General features: G+C 43.0%; 1 protein-coding gene across 1 annotated transcript in view; it reads right to left on the bottom strand.

Annotated features, from left to right (window-relative positions):
- LOC311245121 (uncharacterized protein) overlaps positions 1-22,491 on the bottom strand; it is a 226,948-nt gene that overhangs the window by 167,245 nt on the left and 37,212 nt on the right. The window contains exons 6-9 of the mRNA XM_084334913.1: positions 22,067-22,207; positions 13,873-13,941; positions 13,546-13,584; positions 3,737-3,874 (exon numbers count right to left, since the gene is read on the bottom strand). Of these exons, the coding sequence (XP_084191039.1) occupies positions 3,737-3,874; positions 13,546-13,584; positions 13,873-13,941; positions 22,067-22,207 (387 nt within the window). The remainder of the gene's footprint in view (positions 1-3,736; positions 3,875-13,545; positions 13,585-13,872; positions 13,942-22,066; positions 22,208-22,491) is intronic.

Below are 22,491 nucleotides of genomic sequence, written 5' to 3'. Positions count from 1 at the left end.
CCACATTTGTATGCTATTTGTATGCAAAATGTTGCAGCTAATGCTAGCTAGTAGCTACTGTTAAAGAGTACCACATTTGTATGCTATTTGTATGCAAAATGTTGCACATTTAGACTTTTCATGAGGTCTTCATGATAAAAAAAGTACATAATTAACTAAGTTATTATATGACATATTCCATGATTAACACATTGAGCGCCATAAGCTTCCCCCATCCTTCACTGTCTAGCGCCAGCTTTTCAAGACCATTTTCGCGATATTTCACGATCTTTGCTATTGTATATTAAAGCTATGGAGACAATAGTATGGCTCATTTGACAGAAACTATTTCTAGTCCAACATGTAAAAAAGATTGTTTCTACACACTGTAGTTTGTAGTTTATTACACGCTAAACATCGTCCATTTCCAAGCTAATACAGTCTATTTCCATAGATCGCGAGATAAAGCGCTTTATATGCAATAAGCCCAAACCGTTCTGGTTGATCCCCTGAAACCCCAAATACTCCCAAATCAGAGGTATATACCATGTACACATGTGCCTTCACAAAATTATCAAGAAATATTATTATTTATTATCTAGAAATAGGGGGTCCTTACCTTAGCCAGAAGGTAATCCAAAAAGAATAATTCCAATGATCCCATCGGCAATCGCGATTACTCGTTTATATGTAATTACACGTGTTTGCGGGACACTATAGGTTTTGAGGCGAGCAGATCTGATAACGATTGCTTTGGAAGAGCTCCTCCCCCTCAGAGAGAGTCTTGATAGTCCGGTTCATTCATTATAATAATAATAATAATTTAGGACCTGCTCAGAGGTCATCAATCGGCACGCATGCGATGCATGCATGCGATTCGTATCTGCGATTAACCCATCCCGTCGTCCTTCCCCCCCCAAGGGCAGCCGGGAGCACAGGCGTCAACGTGAGCCGCGCCAGGGGACCAATCCAAGTGCTCCTGTCAGTCTTCGTCAAGGACGCCACAGCGTTAGCGATCTATTGTTGTGCATGTTTTTCCATTGGGTTTATCTTATCGGGGGGGAAACCCTTGAGAGCACGGGGAGAACATGCAAACTCCACACAGAAAGGCCTGGGAGATACCCCACCTGGGTAACTGGCATCATGGAAACCTGGTCCCCAAGCGGGAATCGAACCCTGGACCTTCTTGCTGTGAGGCGACAGTGTTAACCACTACACCACCGTGCCACCACTTGTTTTAGATAAATAAAGCATTAACGTTGGCATGGTGTACCTTTCTGTGCGTATTTATGCACAATCTATAGCTCAACATAAAAATATTCGCAATTAATCGTAAAGGTAGCAAAATAACGTTTATGTTTTCGTTCGCTGGGAAACTACACTACCGTTTCTCGCTGCTGACTGACGTCACCACAGCGTAGCCTCCTGCCTGTAGTCACAGACCTAGGATCAGATTTCCCTTACATTCCATAAGCTTAACAATTCGTACAATAGGAAAATAACTGATCCTGAATCTGTGGCTACTGGCTAGTATCTGTTTCACCCAACACTAGTGCTGCGTGATCATAGCCATTTATCTCTAAAGCTAACCACTATTTGTAAAAGCCACAACCACGTTACCATATTTGTATTTATAATTTAAGGCGAGACACTGCAGGCAAATATACTTTTTTTGTTGATTTTGAGATTGTTATATTTTGCTTCCTAAACATGTCTTCTATGAAACTAGTGACAATAAAACGTCAATAACACACATTTAGTTGTTTATTTTACTTCATTTTGCCTTATTGCATCCATAAATGTGCGCATATTTAATGGGGAAGTGCCTCATTTGCATATATAAACATACATTTCAGAAAACTTGCAATATATTTTTTCTTAGTTTATATGTACATAACAAACTGGGAAAGTTTCATAGTGATATCTATTCAAATATTGTTTGCCTATTAGGGGGTACTACACTGTACTACACTGTTTGTAGCCTGTGTGTAGTTCTGTTCAGTTCAATAACATCATTATTATTATTATTCAGTTATCAGGCATGTGTTTAGGTTGTCTATTACTAATGGTTTGATTAGGTTTTGTGTTTGTAAATATCCGTTTAAAAAAAAAGTATGGCATTTTACAATACAGAACTTTGAAGGCGTTTTTCCCAAAAATGAGTTTTAAGAGTTTTTCCTCATACTCTGAGCCAGAAATCTCCACTGCAGTAGCACTCATACACCAAACCTTCCAGTTCTATTCATATCTATGTTCTGAAGGTATTTACAGAAGGGTTTGTTGATATCGCATTCATACCCTGATTTATATCACATTTCATTCCTAAAAACATGGCGAAATATGGAATTTTACCATAAAAATTGACTGAATGGAGTATTTTCTGATTTATGGAGTGATAAAAAGAGATATCCAAAATCCCCTCTGTAATAACCTTTGGCTCTAATATGTCAACAAAATGAAACTATAATTTTGAAAATGGCTTTATCCAATGTTCAGATTTCTGTCCTGGAATTATATGCAAATTAGTGCATATTTAAGTAGATAATGCCTCATTTGCATATTTAAACATACAATTTCAGAAAACTTGTAATACAAAACAGTCTTGTCTTAATATAAGTAATCAACTGGGGAAGTTTCATTGTGATATCTATTAGTTCATTATTTTACCCTATTCACCTGTAGTGTCTCCCCTTAAATCGTATAACATTATTTCACTGCATATTAAATCACTGTAAATACTAATGTAAATCATTGTGTCGTTGTACATATTGTGTATAGTTTATAACGTTAGTAGCTAGCTAGCTTGCTAGTCTGCATTCCCGAAACTCCTAACATGCAACGATTTAAAATGGTTCACGACAGGCCAGGTGGCGTAGCGGAGATTGCGTTCGTCACCAACCCCGGAGACGCTAGGATTCGCCTGTTCGAATCCAGCTCACAGCTCCGGGGTTTGGCTGGCCGTTCACACTAATACAATTGGCAGTATTAGAGGGTGGGAGAAGCTGGCGGGGTGGGTCCGGGTCATTGTAAACAGCGACTCCTACAGTTCGGTTGGGGCGCCTGCTAAGCGCGGATAGGATCTAAGTGGGATAGTGTGATCCTTCCACACGCTACGCCCTCTCAGTGAGAATCCGCGCTGCCAGGTGAAAAGAAGCGGTTGATTGGCTAGACGTGTGTCGGAGGAAGCACGTGATAGCCTCCACTCTCCCAGACCGACTGTGGGGGGTAAGTGTGCAGCGACCAGGAAGGGGATTTGGAATTGGCATAACGACTAACATTGGGATGGGAGAAAATCGGAGGAAAAAGGAGGGGGAAAAAGATCAATAAAAAAAAATAAAAAATTTAGCGGGGTAACGTTAACGTTAGCTAGCTAGCTTGGTACTATGACCCATGACGGGGATAAGGCGACAGCCAATAGCGGCTGCGTACTGAACAACAGGCTGCCTAGTGGTAATTGTAGTTCTTTTTTTACAACAAATTTAAAACCTTATAACTACCTTTGTTTCAACCAAAAATGCTTAAACAATCATGTTAGTGGTAGAAGGGAACTCATTTTGTGCAAAAATGGAAAGCTTGCCAATGTTCATGCGGCAGAATTGTTACAATAGCCGATAATCCATTTTCCCCAATGATAAATCCCTATACGGGTGGAACAACCAGTGACGTCAGACTACACCTCCCTATAAGGACAGAATTAATGCCACAACTTGAGTAAGTGAGGGTGTGTCTGTGTGTGTATGTATGTGTGTGTCTGCACCCTGTCAGCAAGCGGCAGGTAGTTCTTGCAAGGCTTGGTGTTCATCACAATTTTCAAGAGTTGTCTGCAAGTGTCAAAACTCCACTCCGTCAGGTCCACGATCAGCAACCTTTTTGCCAGATGTTGTTCTAAATATACCTAGAATAAAAGGTAACAATTATTATCATTATAAATAATACCACATACTACTTTACTACTACTATCATCATTATCATCATCGATTATTATTATTGGTACACAGATTCCACTTTTTACTGACCACAAGTACGGGTACATTAAAGAATTTACTAGGTAAATAAAATGACATTAAAATGTATCGTCATTATACAGCACAGTACAATAAAGTACAGTACAACAAAAAGAGGTTTGGCATCCAACCAGAGTGCAGATGTAACAGTAAAGTGCAATAGTAATATAGAATGTATAGGTGATTAAACTGGGTATAAAATATATAAATGAGTACTCCTAAATGAGTGTAGTGCTAATCAGATGGATGTACAGAGTTGTAATATGTACAGTGATACAGGTATTAAGTCAATATGGTAGTAGTCATACTGGCCAGCAGTGTAACTAGTAAGAGTAGGTAAGGGATATGTACAGATATATAGTATCTACTGAGAGAAAATGGTGGGTTTTTCAATGTATATTTGGTTTATAAACTGATATAAAGAGACACTTTAAGAGGGTAATATCATTATCATCATGGGATGATATTGACGTAGTGGAACCAGTGGTTTCACAGGCACAGGGTGCGTTAGCAGGGTGTTTGTTTTGAATTCCGATCTAAAACATAACAAAGATAACGGAGCAGCACAGGGCAGAGGCAGAGCGCGATGGCGGTTTTGACAGAGAGAAACGTTTTGAAATGTGTGAAAGGTTATTAGCAGTTGTCATGACAGCGTCGCTTGACAACCTGGAGAGGGGCGGGACCTGCGTTGCTATGACGAAGATCTATAAGTCGAACAGTGTTTCCGGGTGTAAGGCAGACCAAAGAAACTAATCCCACAGGAGGGAAGAGACCAAGAGACTCTCTCCTCTTATCACAGAGGGGGGGGGGGGGGGGAGGAAGGATGCCACATCATCATTAGCTTCGGCTACCACGAGGATGGTCTTGGCTGACGACCAGGCCTGACCGCCAGTGGAATGAATAGCAAAAGGACAATAGACTGAACACACCGAAAGATCATTAGAATAGACTTTTCAAGGACAATACAATCTGTTAACATCTGAGCTGAGGTTTCTGTTTATAGAAATAAACAACGCTTTTCCTTGTAAGGTATTTCACGTTGTCAAAGTGTCGAATTCTTACGAAGGTGGAGAATTATTATGGTTTGCGGATTGCACTAACGGGGAGAGATAAGGATTGTATATCAGCCAGTATAGGAGACGTCAGGACCATTAAAAGTACACAACGCAGAGGAATTGGATGGAGAGAGGATAACACAAGAAGACGTGATACTGGCCAGATTGATCAGGATCTAACACTACAGATGTGGATATATATACGGTATATGGTAAGAATAAATATATATATATATACAGGCCTGTACACTGCGATGATATGATCGCGAATTGCCCCTTTAATTGGCCGTTGCAATTGGTAAATATTATCTGGGGGCGGGCTTGCGAGTAGTGCTTTCAAGCCTTGCATTCGCTTTTCACTCCTAAATTATCCAAGGCGTGTGATGACGCCACTCACGCGAGCTGTCAGTGCGACACAATGTCGTGGTGCTATGAAAGAATCTGTCGGCAATGAATGAACTTACTGCGATCACCGATAGCCTGAGTGAAAAAAAAGATTTGCGTGTGGAGTGAATCTAGGTCACGCTATATACTTGGTACTTGTAGTCTATCGTGCGATTAAAGACCATGTCCCTATCTGCGTAGTCTATACATCCAACACCAAATCCCATAATTCCTAGCAAAACGAAACTGAATGTGGCCTCTCTTCCTTTCAATATGGACTATTGCATCGCCAAAGAAGCACCTCATTTCAATACATTTAAGATACAAATTTTGCTCTGCAAGAACAACGGAGTGGATATCAGTCCATCTTATGACAACCACGTCCGATGTGGAGAGATGATAAGATGATGATGATTGACGTGATGATGTGATGATTGATTGACGGGGACACGGACACTTCTAACGTTCAGGTTCAGCCATGCATTAGGTGAGTAGTAGTAGCCCACTATTAGGACGTGAAATACTGTCTACTTAAATTTATAAAATATCAACCTATCTATCTATCTAATAATGAGACAATATGCAAATAAGATAATACTAATAATTGTCACAGTGTCCCCGTATATGAAATGAAAGTGGCTTGCAACTTTACTGGCTGTCACAAACTGTTTATTTCTCGTTTAGCATATTACATTCCACTTCTATAAACAATCAAAGTCCTACCGTAAGAGCCTCATACGGGTCAATTAAACCTTTTTGATTAGTCTTTTCTTCGAGCTAAGTTGGACTGAACATTTCACTGTCAAAAGCGCAAATGTAAATAAGGTTGCGTCGCAACACGGTTTTCAAAATAAAGGTCACATATACAAATACCTCTCAATTCTTACTAAAAAAAGTCACGGATATACATAAACATTAATTGGCATAGATCTCTATAAACGGCCCAACACATTGATCACTTTAGGCACACACTGAAACCAGTAACATCACAAATATGAAGCAGGTAATTACCCATACAAATAATAAACCTTTCATGGGGTTATTTACAATAATAATTCATTTGATTTCTAAAGCACTTTTCATTGTGAAACAAATGTATGCAGAGTTTCTTGTCCTCCTGATTAATGCAATGGTGTGTGTGTGTTGTGGTGATCTCATTCAAGGAGCACTACACAAGTGCGCGCACACACACACACACAGTTTGTTGTTTTTGTTCTATTAGTGATTTACACACTTTCTCGGTTGGTTCATTATAAAAGATACAAACCTGAAAACAAACGCACTTAAATGTTAAATAAAAGGACCACAGTAATGAGGCAGGAGGAACATATTTTTTTAATAATGGTAAAATTGTTATTTAAAAATGTGCCCCTAAAAAATATTTTTTGCCCCTAAATGTCTCATTTAGGGGCAAGTGTGCCCCTAGTGAAAAAGCTTAGCGTACAGCCCTGATATATATATACACATACACACAGTATATACAGCATTATTGTACATGCCATCATACAGAGTTATATGGGTTATATGCAGGTGTATAAGTAGGTATATAGAAGGATTACGTGCATTACTGTGGTATGGGACAGGGATGAGCTAGAAGGGAACTGAATGCAGCCTAGTTCTACTCTGGTCACACACCAACAACAGAGGGACATATTTAATGTAGTTTATGGTTTGAGTTATGCACAGAAATGTAAGTGCTTATTGAATTTGCATCATTGCATCAAGTAATGCATAATCCAGTTAACAGTTACAGCTTTTGTTGAGCAGGGTTGAAAGACTTTTAATCACAACTTGATATCTCAGTATTTGACATCATAAATTGTATAAGTAGATTAAAACCTCTTCCACCCGACAGGACCGGTACCGAAATGACATAAATCAATATCCCCAGAATGTTCTATAAAAGTATCGTTTTTATTTTCAAACGTATTCAAGTATAAACATCATAACCATGTCACAACAGCATGTATAATGTATATTATCATCAATACGTTAGTTTAGGAATAGGTTAAAGTGATTTTCCTTTTCGAAATGTCTGTCTATTTCGCAAGAGGTGACCATTTTGGAAAACCTTGAATCATGGGAATTGTAGTTTTTGGTGACCATTTTGTGAAGGACAGCGCTAGCTCTGGATCTGCGTTGGAATTTTTCAAAACTACACTTCCTGAAGGGATCTATGGGGTTCAAGGTTCATAGTTCTATATGCATTTTCTCTTATTAAAAACTCTTATTATTCGGGATAATATACCACAAAACGTAACGTTATTGACAAATATTGAAGCACAGTTAGTTTCTCTTCTCTATTGTTAGCATGCAGCAACAATTAGATTTTAAATTAGTTTGAAAACAGTTGAACCCTGATTAAAATAAAAAAGTACAGTAGATTACAGTAGATTTCATTATCTGTTCTTATGGACATCTGGTGATACTAAATCCAAATTGAACTCGGCCATTTGAAAGATAATATATGTATATATATAAATGTGCGAATTGGCTATAATAAGGTAATTTATAAGCCTGCTATTCTATATTCTATAATAATATTTCAAATTGCATTGGTCTGGATGGGAGAATTCAGTACTGTATCTACAGAACCTTCTGTTTAATCATCTTCCCTTTATTAATTTCCTTAGATTTTTTGTACACGTGATCTCAAGAAGGTACTGAACGAGATCAGTGGCAGTTCTTTATGTCTGGTCATTATTAGCATGGTGTTATTCACTGTCAAAGATGCAAAGAAAAATCATAATTAGGGATGCCCCGATCGATCGGCCAGCGATCGGTATCGGCCGATATTCAGTATAAATATGAGATTGGTGAATTCCGATAATGGTTTATTTTCGCCGATCGTGAAAACCGATCGAAAAACATGATCCAATTCTTAGCGGAGTTCTCACTCGCTGACTTCTCTCTCAGACACAGCCAGTGGCGTTGCGTGGGTAAAATAACAGAGGATGCCAAAAGAAAGTAAAAGAATTTATAATTTTTTTTTATTAAAAATAAATAAAAATATTTTTATTTTTATTTAAGCCAAGCAGTCACCATGTACAGTATGGCTCGGCGGCCAGTCAAACCAAGCAGTCACCATGTACAGTATGGCTCGGCGGCCAGTCAAACCAAGCAGTCAACATGTACAGTATGGCTCGGCGGCCAGTCAAACCAAGCAGTCACCTAGCCCCTCGTGACTGCGATGCACTGTAATCATAACAACTACTACCTTAAACTGTAATCATAACTACTACTACCTTACACTGTAATCATAACTACTACTACCTTACACTGTAATCATAACTACTACTACCTTCTTACACTGTAATCATAACTTGCATTTGGCATTGGGTGCATGATGCGCATGCGCTGTGATGGTGCACCAGGCAGCCATTCACTCCACAAACTGAAATATACATTGTTGAATGAACAGCCTGTTTCTTGAAGTTAGACTCTCCTCTAAATTATAACCCCCCTCTCTATAACAGAATTTTTGGATGTTACCCGGGAGTGAATTGTTTCGTGCTTTAAACATGATTTGTGCAGTCTTAAATTCAGCCAGGTCCACCGAGTTTCATGTCATGTGATTTAAAAAATAGTGTGTTTGTGTGTTCCAGATATCCTACCTTATTGATAATCAAATCAAAATCAAATGTATTTGTAAGGCCCGACAACACACGTTAATGTCCCCATGGGCCAGGTAACGGTATACTTTTGCTATGCTATACACTACAGTCTATGTGATGTGGGTATGATGGTAATTAAGGAATGGTGAATATTATGTTTAATGTAAATATGTGTATACTGGATATGAACAGCAGTATTATAGGCCTACAGCAGTATTGTACAGCAGTATTGTACAGCCAGCAATATTATACATTATTATACATGACTATTCTATGCAAGTAGGCTATGTCTAAGCTATTTTACAATATTATACATGAACTATGTGCAATTATGCATAATACTACATAAGACACTACATGTGGGTATGTCAGGTGGTCTTGTGGTCAAAGTTATGTCTGTGGAATCATATATTTATTTTAAATTGTTTGGACATTATGGTGTTCTTGTTTTGTTCTTGACTTATTGTGATGTTTCTTCTTGACTTGTTTAAAGAAGACGTGTCCGGCCCATGGGGACATTAACGTGTGTTGTCGGGCCTTACAAATACATTTTATTTTGATTTGATTATCAATAAGGTAGGATATCTGGAACACACAAACACACAATTTTTTAAATCACATGCCATGAAACTCTGGGACCTGGCTGAATTTAAGACTGCACAAATCATGTTTAAAGCACGAAAAAATTCACTCCCGGGTAACATCCAAAGATTCTGTTATAGAGAGGGGGGTTACAATTTAGAGGAGAGTCTAACTTCAAGAAACAGGCTGTTCATTCAACAATGTATGTATATTTCAGTTTGTGGAGTGAATATGAGTTGCATAAGATAATAGAGTGTGAAGGTATACTGAATACTGTCTATCTGTATGTCATGTATGTCATATATGTTATGATGAATTGAAAATGGGGGACCCTGATGTAAACAAGATGAAAGTCTTTCTCTGGTCTGCATCCCCTTAACACTTTGATTGCCTAAGGCTAAATTCATGATATACCATCCGTTGCCATCTCTATTTGTCTATGGAGAAAGTCCCCTTCTTTGCAGGGCTATAACTTTTTAAATTCTATTGCTACATTGCCATTATTAGGGCCCATTCAAAGTCCTATATGTATTGTTCATTGTGTAGCAACGTTAAACTTTTTCATTCACATATTCATAGTAATGTATGGTCTAATGTATAAGTATGTTTTCATCTCTTTCTGCAGCTTTCTCCAGAACGTGATCTATAGCCCCAAATACATTATATTGATGATGCAATACAGTTTTATGGCAATCAGCGCGATATAAAAAATTACAACTAGACGTACTTCTAGAAGTTACTACACGTCATCTGATGTTGACCGGATGGGCTAGGGGCCGTTTATAATTCCGTGGGCAGCGTTATACCAATCATCTAATGTGGGTCAAATGTTGATAATAGCAGTTAGTATCGAAGACGGTAACGTTACACGCTGAAACTCACCCCAGTCTCCGCGCGCCGTTGGGCGATCATCGTAGAGTTGAAATCTTATCATTATGGGATGTAAATTTACCCGGTCCATCTCCAGCTTGTATAATGGTATATACGTCCAAATCATGTTGTTTATCGAGTTATTGGCAATCGATCACTGTGTAGCGTGACGAGCCAGAGTCGCGGGACCTATAGCGAGCACCCGGAAGTACTACGGACGTAGCACAACCTCTATGCCACTTCCTGTTAAAGCGATTGCGCCGATCAGCCACCAGATGGCGCTCCTGAACCGCCAGAGAGCTCAGTGGGTCCTGCTGGTGGATCTCAGGCCAGCGGAGGGGACATATGAATCCGATCGCAGATTTTTGAAATATTGATATAAGGACGCTGTACAGCGTCCCCCGGCAACTTGAGCATGGCCAGCAATGACGTCAAAACACGTTTCATGGCAGTCAAAGTGTTAAGTACTGTTGTAAACCCTCTGAGGTCTGGGCTATTTTGTGATTGTGACCAGGCATGCGTTGTTCATGGGACTGGGTAGCACGGTGTGCAAGCTCACGCGCTATTTGCATATCAATAGCACCGGTCGTCAGGTGTGTTAAATACGTTCTCAGACACATTCACACCTAACTTGTTGTGAAGACGTGTTACATTCCATTCGTAGAGGCGAATTAGGCACTGTCTTTAGTCTGTGCCCAAGCGAGGGGACATTAAATGCGCATTCGCGGGAGCGCGCGCACGCGCCAGGAGCGCGCGTGCACGTGGTGCGTGTCACCCCAGATGATTTCAATAACGCACCACTGATTGTGACCCCCCCCCCTGATTCTGGGCCCTTTAGGGGGATCTTTCATTTTTTTAACATAATATGAAAGTACAGGCTCATACCTTCAAAATAAGCCATCACTTGTAAAAATCAGGCAGATACTTTTCAATCTATGCCTTATGAATCATGGTGATAACACACTATTTATTCCTTAGATACAAACCCACAAAGAAACCGGAACCATTTCTCTTTGTATGCTAAATGACTACTTTACCCAGAAAGCAATGTAACCCCCGACCCCCAACTTGACACATTCAGTCTGAGCAGCCCTGCCTTTGTTAATCTAATGATTTGTGACCCCCGCTTCTATCCCCAGGCCATCAGCTCAATGACTATGTAACACTAACCCAACCATCTATGAAATCATAGCACTGATGGAGACAAAATAAGTGATGAGATAGTCGAACAGGTGAAACAAGCTAAATACTTTTCCATCATAATGGACTGCACTCTTTGTACAAAAGTTGCACATTTGTAATAAAAAAAGTTAATTTTGTATATTTTTTGTTCACGTCAGATTATTTGTAACATACGGTAATGGAGATTAACACTGGTTGGCGCTAAATGCACTTAAATTGTCCTTTAACCTCTTAAACCCAGAGCCCTGCTCGCGTAGTTTTCGTTGCAGAGCGACTCGAGATTAGCGACAGTCTCTGCGGGGGTCTGACACCTATTCAATGCGCACACACCCGCTCAGAGTGTGTGTCAGGGCTGTACGCTAAGCTTTTTCACTAGGGGCACACATGCCCCTAAATGAGAACTTTAGGGGCAAAGAATATTTTTAGGGGCACATTTTTAGAGATGTTCCGATACCATTTTTTCCTTCCGGATCCGATTCCGATACCTAAGCTTTGGGTATCGGCCGATACCGATACTGATCCGATACCAGTGCATACATTAAAAGAAACAAAAAAACGTATTTATTATAAATTATACTTTTTTTTTTTTTTTTTTTTTTTACAGATACTGTTTTATATATACTGTTTTTTAGTAATAACTAGAAAATAATGGTATTTATTCAACAACAGGTGATTGTATAGATTAGTATTAGTATCATTAATCAATGAGTATGGGGCTGCGGCACTGCAGATATACCCTACTCCAATGATCCGCACGGACGTTAGACGTGTTGCACTCGCTACCCAGTCTGTTAGCTAGTATTACCGTTGTGATTTTCGATGCAAAATAAATATTCAACATTCTCTTTTGAGACTCCGCCTCAGACTCTTATCCTTTGGCACTTGGAACTTGCTGTACTTTGCTTGCAGGTCTGCAGCCATTATTGCTGGATTATGAATAGCACCAACTTTAGCCACGGTAACGTTATCAAGCTAAGCTAGCTGACCTAGCTCGTCTTCCCCGCATTGACATTTTATAACGTTAGTCAGCTAACGCTAGTCAGTAGCTACTTGACTTAAATACGATTCACCGTGGGTGCATTATTGTTGAAAGACGGACAGTGTCAGGTCCTGGAGAAAGGACAGGCGATCATCTGATTTGATGTAACGTTAAAGCGGATGTTGTTCCAACTAGCTAGCTTTTCAGCTAATGCTATAATAACACCAGCAAGCAAAACACATCCCATCCAAGCTCCCCGTCACACCGCTCTGTCGGGACAATGGAATTAATGGATTAATTTAGGAGTGAAATGCGAATGAAGGGTTGAAATCACTATTCGCAAGGTTGCCCCAAATATTATTTTCCACTCGCACGGGCCAAATTAAGGGGCAATTTGCGATCATCTCGTCGCAGTGTACAGCCCTGTGTGTGTGCACGTGCGTCTATGTGCTTTTATGTGACGTAAGCTGCAGTGAGTGTAGTTCTCTGGAGAACCGGGATAATTACAGTCATACAATCTAGAAGGAATTAAACCTATTTACAAGTCGTATTACGTTTTGCAAATAAGGAAACAGATATAGAACAGTTCAAAGCACTCAAAAATGCCATTTCTCTATTTTGATCAATTTATGAAATGCGCAACACTTTGGGCATTTCTGAGGAATCCTCTCGGCTGAGACAAGGCGATTCTCACACCTTTGTTCTACCGCATGCGGGAGCAAACAGGAGGCCCGACCCCAGAGTTAAAGAATCTTCAAAAGGCAGTTTCTATCGACAGATCAAACTCTACAAGAATGTATGCGAATACATCAAACATGTACATGGTCAAAGACAATTCAGGATTGGGACTTTAACTCATTAATTAGTAGAATGAGATTGAAGATGGAGTGACTTACATTGTTGCTGAGATGCATTAGCTCCATGTACCACTTAGCCTGCAACAGAGTAGAAATCACAGAAATGTTGATGCACAACATGGAACATGGTCTAGCAAACAGCTACATGTCTGTATGCGTCTGTGTACGGACGTCTGTATGTGTCTGTATGTGTCTGTGCACGGAGGTCCGTGTGTCTGTGCACGGACGTCTGTGTGTGTCTGTATGTGTCTGTGCACGGACGTCTGTGTGTGTGCATGCAGTTCTATTGACATTTTCTACAGCCCAGGTATGTGCTGGTGAGCTGGTGAGCTGGGAAGCTGTTAACTAGTGTGTGTCGGTCCTTACCTCATCATGGACAATCGAGCATGGACGCTGGAGGGAGAGGACGCTGGCGCTGCTTGTTGCTGCTTCTCCCTGTCGAGTTTTAATGTTCATTGTTTTATTGTCATTTTTAAACCTATCTTGACCACTTTTGTAACTCCTACTGCTACCTGTGGAGCCAGCTATTTTTAGCTTTTTAGCCCTTTTTAGAACCTGTTAAACTGTTTTTTGTCTGGTCACAGAGTGGTTTGCCTAGTGCCTACCAACCGGCGTGCTTCTTTTTTCTACACCGACCATCGACCTGGTGCTCTCGCCGAATTTTCAAGCAGCATCAATCACCTGCCACAGCTTTCCACCCGCGTACGAGTGCTTCATGGCTAGAAGCCATGATCGGATCTTCCTCCGTCGGAATGTGGCAGTATTCCATCTCGCAGCTGCTGAGACTCAACTGCACAAATATTCCAACCTGCCTTCCAACCATCAAACAACTGAAACTCCTTCTCCGGCACATCCACAGGAGTTCCCAGAGGAAAGTTGTTTACACGCAGCAACAGCAGCATGGAGTCCCACGGCTTGGCCAGTCGATCCCCACTGTTGCAGTGCTACGACGTCATCAGAGCGCTCCCTCTCTGCAACCTTGTAGCTCTGTGAACATTGCAAGTTCCAGAAGCACCAGGTTGCACAGAAAACACACAACACAGAGGCGGCTGGGTGGTGCAGCGGACATTGCGCTCGTCACCAACGCAAGAGACACCGGGTTCGACTCCGGCTGTCGGCGTTGTCTCCGGCTTGGGCCAGCCGTCATACTAACTCAATTGGCAGAGTTAGCGGTGGAAGTCGATGGGTGGTAATCTGGACGTTGTGGACAGCGACTCCTACAGGTCAGTTGGGGACACCTTCACAGCAGAGACAGGAAATGGCGGCGGTAGTGTGAGCCTCCCACATGTTACACCTCGCCAATGAGAGTCCGCGCTGGCAGGTGAAAAGATGCGACAGGCTACCTCCTGTGTATCGGAGGGGACTCGTGATGCAAGGCTTCTATCCTCCCTACAACCGGCCAGTGGGGGGCATATGCGAGCAACGTTCAAGACAGGGGAGGGAAGAATTGGCACAGTGGAATTGGGATGGGAGAAAAATAGAAAGAGAAAAAGTGGATAAAAAAAAACTGTTAAATTAGAACTTTTAAACGTTCAATCTTTCACGTCAAATTCCTGCTCCATCCATGAGCACATTCTGGACAGAGGGATAGATGTGATGTGTCTTTGTGAGACTTGGCAGCAGCCAGGGATCTACTCTGTTCTTAATGAAGCCTGTCCCCCCGGTTACACCTACCTAGAGAAAGCCTGCAGTACTGGGCGTTGTGGCGGCGTTGTGGAATAGAGCTGACCCCCCTCCCCCTGCCCCAGCTCTCCTCATTCGAGTGCCTTGCTGCAAGGTGCAAACCCCCCTTCCCCATGACCATATTGGTCATCTACCGGCCACCCAAACCAAACCCAGCATTTATTCCCGAAATACATGACCTCCTAACCACCCTCTGTACTACATCTGCAAACATGGTAATTCTCTGTGACATTAACATTCATGTTGACACCCCCTCATGTCACTCTGCATCAGAGTTTTTACAAATGCTGGACAATGTCAACCTGACACAGCATGTGCACGTCCCCACACACGACAGGGGGCACACACTTGACCTTGTTATTTCCGACCCTGCTGCCCCCCATTAACAACCTGTGTGTATACGACCCGGGCATGTCGGATCACATGGCCGTTTCCATGGAGATGCTGTCTCTCCCCCCCCACATTCAAAGCTCAAGCGCCAGATCTGCTTCAGAAATATAACAAACATCAACCTGGACGCTCTGGCCTTGGATCTCCAACATCTTGCCCCTCCTGCCCTCTCCTCAGCCAGTGACTCGGTAGGCTATTACAACAAAGCCCTGAGTGGCCTCCTGGATGTTCACGCCGCCGTGAAATCTAAGATGGTCACGTTCTCACGCTCTGCCCCCTGGTTCACCAGCGAGCTGAGGGAGATGAAGGTGGCTGGCCGTGTCCTCGAGCGACGCCTCACTGTGTCGGGACTCACCGTGCACAGAGAGGCCTACAGAGAGCACCAAAAGGCATACAGTCCTAGATACCCTGTTGAGTGCCAACGCTCTATTCAATGACAGAGCGCTCACATTTGTGAACGCATAAACTATATCTTAAATTATGGCTATGTGTCTACGACCGTCGCTTATCAATGACTTGTTTGCAGTCAACATTGTCGAAACGGGCAGCTAGGTGGCGCAGTGGGCAAGGTGCTCGCCACCAACGCAGGAGATGCTGGGTTCGAGCCCAGCTCTCGCCGTTGCTACCAGCTTGGCTGGTCGTTCATACTAATACAATTGGCAGTATTAGGGGGTGGGAAGCTGGTGGGTGGGGATTGGACGTTGTGGACAGCGACTCCTACAGGTCGGTTGGTGCGCCTGTGCAGTAGACCCTCGCAGACCCTCGCTGCTGAGAGATCGCGCTGTGCAGGTGAAAAGATGCGACGGCTGCCTCCTCGAGTACTGGAGGGGACGCGTGTATACTTTCGACAACAAATGTTTGTTTCCGCGTTCGAGTTTTGCGCTCTGATTGGCCAGGTCATGTGACATGTGCGCCAATCGTGGGACAGCAAGTTCTGCGCCTATTTCCGGGTCTAACAGCCTGCAAACTACCTGCCGTTCTATCGCCATGCTCTAAGACAAACTCTAACCATGTCCTTAACCAACTTCGAAAGAGCGCCTAAGCTTAACCAATGTAGAAACTTGCGGTCCCACGATTGGCGCACATGTCACATAACCAGAAACGCGCATGGTCAATCAGAGACGCGGAAACAAACATTTTCGAAAGTATTCAGGCGGAGGGGACACGTGATGCAAGGCTTCGTCCACATTGCAGCCAGCTTGTGGGAGGCATGGCCTACCAACGTTCGAGACAGGGGAGGGTAGAATTGGACAATACGAAATTGGGGAAGGGAGAAAAATAGAAAAAGGGGAGAAGTAGATAAAAAATAAAAAACATTGTCGAAACGGATTGTCTTTTTAATCGGTTAATTTCCGTTTTATACCATTTTTTTTTATCTACTTTTTCTCCCATTTTCAATTTTTCTCCCATCCCAATTTTGTATCGTCCAATTCTACCCTCCCCTGTCTCGAACGCTGTTAGGCCATGCCTCCCACAGGCCGGCTGCAATGTGGACGAAGCCTTGCATCACGTGTCCCCTCCGGTACTCGAGGAGGCAGCATCGCATCTTTTCACCTGCACAGCGCGATCTCTCAGCGGCGAGGGTCTGCGTGGGAGGGACACGCCGCCCCTGTTGCTTCCTGATTCTGCTGCGCAGGCGCACCAACCGACCTGTAGGAGTCGCTGTCCACAACGTCCGATCCCCACCCACCAGCTTCCCACCCCTAACACTGCCAATTGCGTTAGTATGAACGACCAGCCAAGCTGGTAGCAACGCCGAGAGCTGGGCTCAAACCCAGCATCTCCTGCATTAGTGGCAAGCGCCTTGCCCACTCGCCACTTAGCCGCCCCCCCAAAAAAATTTAAAACGCTCGTTTTTTTAAAGTTTCAGAAAAAAATAGATTCCACATGAATCGCCCTTTACTGGAATACACAAAACACGTTGTCATTTTTCGGCCTATTTATGAATAGTTTTCAAATAAACGCTAGATTATCGATAGTATATGTGTACTTATGCACGCTATAGAAGCGGGCTGAAAAATCGATTATCTTATTTCCTGAAAATAGCTGATTATCCCAAGACTGGTAAAATAGATTCCTTACCTCAGATCAGATGTTCTCCAAAAAGATTATTCCAATAGCCGATTGCCATTCCAAATATCGATCGCGTTTATTGATCCAACGCTGGGTGGTCGAAACACATTCTCCACTGTTCTGATGGTGGGCGATGACTGCAGTAGGCTCGGATTACATGCCTGACAAGTAAAATGTGGAACCCGGACTTTTTCCCAATGAGTTTTCATTCAGTCCAATCCAAAGGATGCATTACCATCCGGAGGATGATAGGGGGCGGTATTTTCCCAATTCGAGCTCAGAGAGAGTTCCAGTGGTAACGTGAGGCTAGATTGATGAAATATGAATGGAAATCGCTAATAAAAAAAATAACGATTAAACGACAAGATTTCTCATCGCTGGTACTGAAAGTCATCATCATCATCAACAATAGCCCCGGCAATTGTAAACAGCTTTTTTCCACCATACACCACCTCCTCAAACCCCAAACACAGGCACACAGAGAGACCACTGAGAAGCGGTGTAATGACTTCATGTCATTTTTCACAGCCAAAGTTGAGGGCATCCACTCCCTCCTCCCTGGCTCCTCTTCTTCACCTGCTGTCCTACAGCCTGAAGTCTCTCAGCTCCTCCGCTGTTTCAGTGACACCACGCAGCGTGAGGTCGAGGTCATCGGGAGGATGAAGTCATCCACGTGTGCCCTGGTGAAAGCCAACATCCGCACTATTGGTCCCCTAATGACCAGCACCATCAAACTCTGCTTGCAGGCTGGCCATGTTCCGCCTGCTCTCAATACTGCCAACATTACCCCCCTCCTGAAGAAACCCACCCTGGACCCAGAGGCCCTCGTCAGCTACCGGCCCATCTCCAACCTCCCGTTCCTCTACAAGGTGCTGGAGAAGGTAGTTGCGGAGCAGCTCCAAGCACACCTCAGAGACAACAACATTAGGGGTGGGGGAAAAAATCGATACGTAGTAGTATCGCGATACTTTGCGTGGCGATACTGTATCGATACAGGGACGCCAAGTATCGATATTTAATTATTTATAAAATAAATAATAATTTTATAAATTTTTTTTGTATAAGGAAGTTGCATTGTTCATTTCAATACCTGTAATAGTACAGTAGTCCACACACATGCACACGTGCATTCAGTTAAGTTGGAAGTTGGAATATGACTAATACAAACAGTTCAGTTTGTCAGGTATGCAACACAGATTACAGTGTTTACATCTGTCTGCTTGAGAAAATACCATGTTCTGCAATAAAAATTATGGAAGTGAGATGAACAGACTGAACTTTATTTTATTAGATAAAACATGTTGACAGTTTTACTTTGCATTTGAAAAAAGGTAATAAATCGCAATATATCGCAATATTAATATCGCAATACTCAGCATATCGCAATATATTTAGTATCGCAATACTATCGTATCGTGACTCAAGTATCGTGATAGTATCGTATCGTGAGGCCTCTGGTGATTCCCACCCCTAAACAACATCTTCGAGAAGTTCCTGTCTGGGTTCCGCTCTGCGCACAGCACAGAGACAGCCCTGGTCAAGGTCACCACCAACCAGCCATCACATCTGATGGCGGCGGATGCTGGAACCCCATCCATTCTGGTCCTTCTCGACCTATCGGCAGCCTTCGACACGGTGGATCATGCTATCCTCCTGGACTGTCTCCATTCCAACGTCTGACTCCGCGACCTAGCCCTTGGCTTGTTCCAGTCCCTCTTGGCTGGTCGGACTGAGTGTGTCTCCCTTGGAGGCGCAACATCCTCTAACCACCCCATCACCTGCAGTGTCCCCCAGGGATCCGTCCTCGGCCCCCTGCTGTTCACCCTGTACATGGTCCCCCTCGGCCGGATCATCAGCCGGCACGGTGTGTCATTCCACTGTTATGCCGACGACACCCAGCTGTACATCTGGATTACACCATCATCACCTTCATCACCCCCCACACTGACCGCTTGCCTGGAGGAGACTAAGGCGTGGATGAACCACAGGTTTCTCCAGGTCAACAGCTCCAAAACAGAAGCCATGCTGGTCGGTACCCCACACGAGGTCCGGTCATCCACCATCACCACCATCTCCGGCCAGGACATTCCCCTCTCCACCCTTGTCACCAACTTAGGCGTGAAAATGGACCGCCACCTCACATACGACTCACATCAAACACCTCTGCAAGACCTCTTTCTTTCTCCTCAGAAACATCACTAAACTCCGTTCCTCACTCACTCTGGCAGATTCTGAGAAACTCGTCCACGCCTTCGTCTCCTCCAGGCTGGACTATTGCAATGCACTCCTCATCGGGATCCCTAGTAAAAGCATTCAAAAACTGCAAACCATCCAGAATAGCGCTGCTAGGATCCTGATGAGGGTGCGCAAATATGACCACATCACCCCCACCCTCAGATCACTTCACTGGCTCCCTGTGGAACACAGGATCGAGTACAAGGTCTCCCTCCTCACTCACCAGTGCGTACACGGTGGTGCCCCTGCCTACCTCAAGGAACTCCTCACCCCCCAGTCCTCCTCACGCTCCGGCACTGCCTACCTCCTCAAAGCCCCCAGGACTAAGCTGCACACCATGGGCGATCGAGCCTTCTGCTCTGCCACACCCAGACTGTGGAATGCTCTCCCCAACCACCTGAGAGCACCACAAACTGTTGACACTTTTAAACGTGGACTCATGCTGTTCTGCTATGTATTCTTCTTTTTTATATATCTATTTTTATTTTATTCTTTTTAACTATGTAGCACTCCAAGATTCTCAGGAAGGTAGGCTGCGTTACAAATAGGCATGTGCCGGTATGACATTTTGAAGGTATGATAACCTTGGGCAAAAATACCCCGGTTAACGGTATATCACGGTAATCGGTAAAAATTGGATTTTCCCTCCCCATTGAACAAAACGTCTTTTATTAGTCTTCATTCACACATTCATAAATAACTTGCAGAAAATGTGATTGTGTTACACACACACAGAGGGAACTGTCTGACCACTTTAACTAAGTAGGTACAGAAACTACAGAATAATAAAAAAAACTTCCAATTTCCAAATAAAATAGAATTCCTTTCTGAATAAAATAAATACACTCTTAAGTGAGCATTTGGTCACTTTCACGTATACTGTCTTCTAGAGCGGGTGTTCAGGGTGTTCAGGACACATCCTCCAACCTCACCGCTCCAAACTTGACCCAGTAAAGGTCAATATGCTGACATTCCTTCACCATAACCTGGAATGAAAGTGACCAAATGCTCACTTATGACTGAGCCGACTGGGATTTGCCTGGAAAGTAGCGTTAGCTACGTGTACAGCGTTAGTTAGCCTAGCTAACGTTAGCTACAAAGCTAGTATACACTATGGATGAATCGGTCGGAGTCAAGTCAACCAGCACATGCTAACGGCACATAGAACTCCAAAACTAAACATCCAACCCCAGGCGCATTCCGAATATACTAGCTTTGTATATTATCTACGTTAGCTTTGTAGCTAACGTTAGCTAGGCTAACGCTGTACACGTAGCTAACGCTACTTTCCAGGCAAATCCCAGTCGGCGAAGGGCTAACGTTAGCCCTTCGTGCATTGAGCATTATTTTCACACCACGTCAAGACAATACTATATTACCTTGAAATTGGCAAATAGCACTGGATGATGATCCCGTACTTGCGTAATCAAGTTGGATGTATTGCCTCCTCTTGCACCACTCTTCGCCGGGACTTTTTGCATGTTGGAAAACCATCATCTTCTAAGATGTGACGGTTTGGTATTTTTTTATAGCCGAAATACTCCCACACCGCCGACTTAGTCTTTTTAGACGGTGGGAAGAGTTGAATTGGCTCACAGTCACCTCCTTCAGCCATCGTTTCGACGAGTTTTGTTCAGTTTGCTAGTGTTGATGTATTGCTGATGTGCTGGTGTGAGCTGAACTCTTCCGTCAACTGGCTGGGTTGGACAGACTGCGACTCGTGAGTTTTTCTTTTTCTGAGTGCTGTAAACAAAGTAACAAACTGCACCACGCAGAGCGGAGCGGGGGCATTCCAAGGTTGCATTCCAGTTAACATTTCTGACAGGCAGGTTCGCAACATACGGTCGCCGCCTACTGTCTGAACGTAATTTAAAAGGTTTTGACACCGCAACATTTTCAAACCGCGGTAAACGGTGAAACCGGCGGCGGTTACCAGCACATGCCTAGTTACAAGTGAAATGTATTATTATTATTATTATTATTATTATTATTATTATTATTATTATTATTATCATGGCTACCGTTAACTAGTGTGTGTTGGTCCTTACCTCATCATGGCTACTGTTAACTAGTGTGTGTTGGTCCTTACCTCATCATGGCTACTGTTAAGTTGTTAACTAGTGTGTGTCGGTCCTTACCTCATCATGGCTACTGTTAACTTGTGTGTGTCGGTCCTTACCTCATCATGGCTATTGCCAGTTAGTACAGGATCCAGGACAAAATGGTAGGTCAGCTCAAAGCCCTTCAGGCTCACAGGGTTGTCTGTGTTGGCCAGGACAAAATCACAACAGTTGTACCACTGTGGGAACCTCACAAAGGCCTGGAGGAGATGGGGGGACAGAGGGAGAGATTAGTGCTGTCACCTGATTGGTCAGTGTCTACCAGCTAGCCATTGAGACAGGCCGGCATGAAATAACCTGGCTAGCCAGAGAAAAACAGACTGTATAAATTGTACCTCAGGAGAGGAAGAGAAAACAGACTGTATTCATTGTACCTCAGGAGAGGAAACAGACTGTATTCATTTTATGACTTATACTTTATTGCATATTTTTTCTTTTTGCACACAGTACTTCAGGACAATACAATGAATGACATATTTTGCAT

The sequence above is a fragment of the Notolepis coatsorum genome, assembly GCF_963971535.1.
Source record: "Notolepis coatsorum genome assembly, chromosome: 1".
NCBI lineage: Eukaryota > Metazoa > Chordata > Actinopteri > Aulopiformes > Paralepididae > Notolepis > Notolepis coatsorum.
This window is presented reverse-complemented; position numbering and strand designations above follow the sequence as displayed.